This window comes from Nicotiana tabacum, chromosome 22, assembly GCF_000715075.1.
Source record: "Nicotiana tabacum cultivar K326 chromosome 22, ASM71507v2, whole genome shotgun sequence".
Classification (NCBI taxonomy): Eukaryota; Viridiplantae; Streptophyta; class Magnoliopsida; order Solanales; family Solanaceae; genus Nicotiana; species Nicotiana tabacum.
Window position 1 is genome coordinate 47,660,458 of NC_134101.1, and position 4,686 is coordinate 47,665,143.

General features: G+C 31.6%; 1 protein-coding gene across 1 annotated transcript; it reads right to left on the bottom strand.

Annotated features, from left to right (window-relative positions):
- Nucleotides 1-623: 623 nt before the first annotated feature.
- LOC107786274 (2-hydroxyisoflavanone dehydratase) lies at nt 624-1,819 on the bottom strand. Its single transcript, XM_016607724.2, has one exon. It carries the CDS (start codon nt 1,727-1,729, stop codon nt 776-778), a length of 954 nt encoding a protein of 317 aa, XP_016463210.1. The 5' UTR covers nt 1,730-1,819; the 3' UTR covers nt 624-775.
- Nucleotides 1,820-4,686: the final 2,867 nt, after the last annotated feature.

Genomic DNA, 4,686 nt, shown 5'->3' on the forward strand with positions numbered 1-4,686 from the left:
TTTGTCGGTTTTCCGATTTTTTCGGTTATTTATCGAGTTTTTTTCTTAAATATGAGATATACGCTACCAAACGCATACTCCGACGACTACATTTCCAATGTAACACCATCAAACCAATTGCCCTTTGAGAAATCTATCATTTACCAAGATATATTAATGATAATTGAATCAAATAATGATGAATATTTTAATTACTCAATTAAAAATCAATTATTTTTAATATGAAATAAATTCTTGTACTTAGCAAAAGAAAAATACCAATCAAACTAGAATGTAAAAGCAAAGAATTAGATTATTATAATAGTAAAGAACTAGACTAAAAATACAAACGACTAATATGTACCATAAAATTTTAGAAACTTTATATAAAAATATACTCATATATATAGGTGTAATAATAAATTTAAATAGCTACTTATATAGTCGGTTTGATTCGATTTTTTCGGTTAACTTTTATTAAAACCAAAATCAAACTAAATTTGATCGGCTTTTAAAATTCAAAACCAAAACCAAACCAAACCAAAAAAGTATCGATTTTTTTGGTCGGTTTGATTTGGTTTTTGGTTTGGTTCGATATTTCGGATTTGTATGAACACTCCTGTCCGGAAGGAATGACCTGCATCTTCAAGTTCAATGAGTGATCTTTGCCATGTTCTGAATAATAAAACAAAATATGAGAAACTCCTTACATCACTGGTTGTTTGAGCAGTAATGTGAAATTACATTTGAGATAATTATGTGAAAGAAGTCATTTTGGAATATATTTTCACAGCAGTCACTGTTTGATAAATTCAGCAATACGCTTGATGAGATGTTTGGCTTTCTCACCGTCAGGATTCAAAATCTGAAAGCAATGACCTTCTCCTTCAACTTCAACCACCTCTACTTCTCCTTTCCACCCACATTTTTTCACAACTTCAGCATAGCGAATTCCCAAATTTCTCAGCTCATCTTTCTCTGCTACACAAACCAACAGCCTCGAACATCCTAGCTCTGTCAAGCTCGGAGCTTTTTCAACAAAAGGATTGATCTTTGGATCATCAATACCATTCTCAGCTGATGGATTTACAAACACCCAAATCTTACTTAACAAACTATCTCCCCTGTTTTCGGTCGACGACAGAAAATAAGGAAAAGAAAGAATCCCACCCAAGATCTTAACACCACCATTTAACCCCTCAACACCAGCTCTAAGAACCACGTTATGAGCTATGTTGCCGCCGGCACTGTCGCCGCCGATGAAGATTTTCTTGAAATCTCCATGGTCAATTAACCATGGTTCTTTTTTAATTCCTGGGTTTTCAAGAACATGGGCAGTGACCCATTGAAGAGCTGTCCAAGAATCATCGTAAATTACAGACAAAGGATGCTCAGGAGCAAGACTGTACTCTACAGAAACGGTAATAATGTTAGCTTCAGAAACTAAGAGGTTAAGGTAACGTTGGGAGAGGAAAGAGAAAGTGGACCCCACACAAAAGCCGCCGCCGTGATAATACACTAAGATTGGGAGCTTCTTATTACTAGCAGTGGTAATTGAGAGCTTTGGGTGATAGATTCTGGCTTTGAGGTCTGATGAAATGGTGAGATCTTTGGAGGAAACACCGGTAACGGAGTCTTCCGGTGACGGCGGAACATATGGTGAACCAAAGAGACGTTCCACGTGGCCGTCTTTGTAGACGCGGATGACCGGAGAAAGATCGATTACCACCTCATTGCCGTCGAAATCCATAATTTTACGATTTTCTATAATGAATTTTGACTGATGGACGCAAAATGCAAATTTTCTTCCTTTTCTTTATAAACGTTGAGTCCTGCTATTTAAGATTAAAATAATTTGAAATTGGTACCAGACGAAGTTTCTTAATGCCCGTTTGGCCATAAAAACTTTTCCGAAACATTTTCAATTTTTTTTAAATCAGTGTTTGGCCATAAAATTTTTAATTTTCACTTAAAAATAAATTTTAAATATTTCGAAAATTTAAAAAACTTTAAGTGGGCGTTTGGACATAAGAATTGTAAAATTCCAAAATAAAAGTGAAATTTTAAATGAAAATGGTATTTCGAAAATTAGAGATGTGTTTGGACATTAATATAATTTTGGATTGTATTTAAATTTTTGTGACAGATCTGAGTGAAAATTTTGAAAAATAATCTTTTGGAATTTTTTAAATTTTTAAAAAATTCCAAAATTTATTTTCAAGTGAAAATTAAAATTTCATGGCCAAACATTGATTTCTCAAAAAAAGTAAAAAATTTCTTATGTTCAAACGGGCTCTAAAAGGTTATTTTTCAAAATTTTCACTTCAAATCACTCACAAAAATTTAAAAACAACCCAAAATTGTATTCATGTCCAAACACAATTCTAATTTTCAAATACCATTTTCATTTGAAATTTTTTTTATTTTTTTCCGAATTTTACAATTCTTATGTCCAAACACCCACTTACAACAACAATAACAACAACCCAGTAAAATCTCACTAATGGGGTATGAGGAGGGTAGTGTGTACGCAGACCTTACCCCTACCCCAAAGGAGTAGAGAAGCTGTTTCCGAAAGACCCTCGACTTAAGAAAACAAAAAGACAAAAGGACAAAATGAGACAATATTAGTATACTACAATAATCATAGGAAAAATAGAATCACCATGAAATACAGAAGAAATATGCAAACACCCGCTTAGACGTTCACATTTCGGTGTTACGTGAAAACTTTATAGTAGTATACTCCAACCGTCTCAAAAAAGTGTCTCATATTTTTTTATTGTATTTTTTTATATGCCTTATAATTATTTTAGACTAGTGTAACATTCTGGGCTTCGCATAGTTATAAAAAAATTAAAGATGAATATTATTATCAATATTTCATAAGAAAATCAAATATTTACTCATCAAACATCCTTTTTTGATTTTATCATCTTTTCATAATATTTTAACATTCTATAAAATTCTCTGACAAAAAGAATATCTCCACTTAAAATAATTTTAAAAAAGGAAACGAAAAAAGAAATGGAATAAACGAGAAAAATTCAGTTAAATGCATATGCTATGGATGGGATGAAATACCCAAATTTCTAAAACTTCTCTCTTTCTAATTATCTCAATAATTTGAGATGCCACACTCGTAATAAAGTTTACTCTCAAACATCCTCCAATTCCTGAGCTATAGTTGACATGATTTTCAAAATTCATAGGTATTCAATATCTTAATAGTACTAAGCGATGAACATAAAATATTAGACCACGAATGTTGGCCAGAGAATGGCAGTATGGCACCATATCTAACTCTTATCGTCAAATAATTTCATATACTTCATAAATAAATAAAAATTAAAACTAAAAGAAGACCAAAAAAAGGTAAGAAAATTTGGACTAAAACAGATCAGGAAAAGCCGTCAATGGCAGAATAAACCATTTCCTCCAAATAAAAGTATTACGTAGCATCTTCATTTTTTTTAATAACTTTTCTTTCCTTATTTTGTTATTTTTTTAAAATTTCTTTCATTTCTTTTTCTCTCTTTCTTTCTTTCTGAAATCAACCAGATCCCTCTATTTTATTCTTAATTTTAATTATAAAATCCAAAGTAGACTTCTTTTACTTGTCAACTCTTCTTGCCATTTTAAATAGTCCATCATCGTCTACATAAATTCAAAGAGGAGACAACAAGACTTTTGAATTGTCATTGCACTAACAAGATATGCTATCAAAAAGATCAAGAACTACCAATACTTCAATAATAAAGTTTAAAGGAAAACTCAAACATATATAATAGATAAATAAAATCATTCAAGTTTATTTTTTTAAACCTTCTAGCTCCAATTTTTCTCTTTGAATACCCAACGTATTTTTCCATGTTCATGGGCAATGTAGGCTTATTGTTCTCGTTGGTAGTTGTGCCTTTCAAGAAATATTTTTGAGTTTCGCCTCACTCCGCCATTAGTATTTTTCACGCCCTTTTAATTTGAACATCTCTGGCATCATTTCTCGGAAAATTACACTCTAAGTCACAAATCATGCACTGATTTCTTTTGCATATAGAAGTTGAAGTCAGAAATCATACACAGATTTCTCTTGGATATCAAATTTGAAGTTCAAATAAATTCTTCTATTCTGGGGCCCGGGTGAAAATAACACGGGCTAGTCAATTTTCGGACTGATAATTGAAAAATAGCCAGCATTTGCAAAGTCATTGAAAAATAGCCATTATTTTGCTGCAACACGGAAAGTTCCAACATAATATACTGGAGATTGGTGCACTTGTGTATGAACTTCCAGCATATTATGTTGGACTAGTATATTATGCTGGAACTCCATTATATTATGCTGAAACTCCAAAATATTATGCTAGAACTCCAATATATTATGCTGGAAGTTCACATGTAAAAAATTCGAACTCCAGTACATTATGCTGGAATATTTTCCGGATTTTGAATAGTGTTTTCGTTCAGATTTATCTTTACATGAAAAGCGGCTAAATTTCGATTATTTTTGAAACTATGACTATTTTTTAATTATTACTTGGTTATTTTTGAATTTCTTGTATGTATGTCCTTTGTACTGGATTTTTGAAGAGAAAATAGGGTGCAAGGTGGAATGTGAAGAGAAAGAGTTTCATATTAAATTTATTGGTACGTTAATTATCAAAATTATTTTGATACTTGCAACCGTTTACTAACTTAGGAAAGGTT

Bases quoted from the DNA above. Each gene is read 5' to 3' on its own strand.
- LOC107786274 (XM_016607724.2), bottom strand. From the start codon at position 1,729: ATGGATTTCGACGGCAATGAGGTGGTAATCGATCTTTCTCCGGTCATC.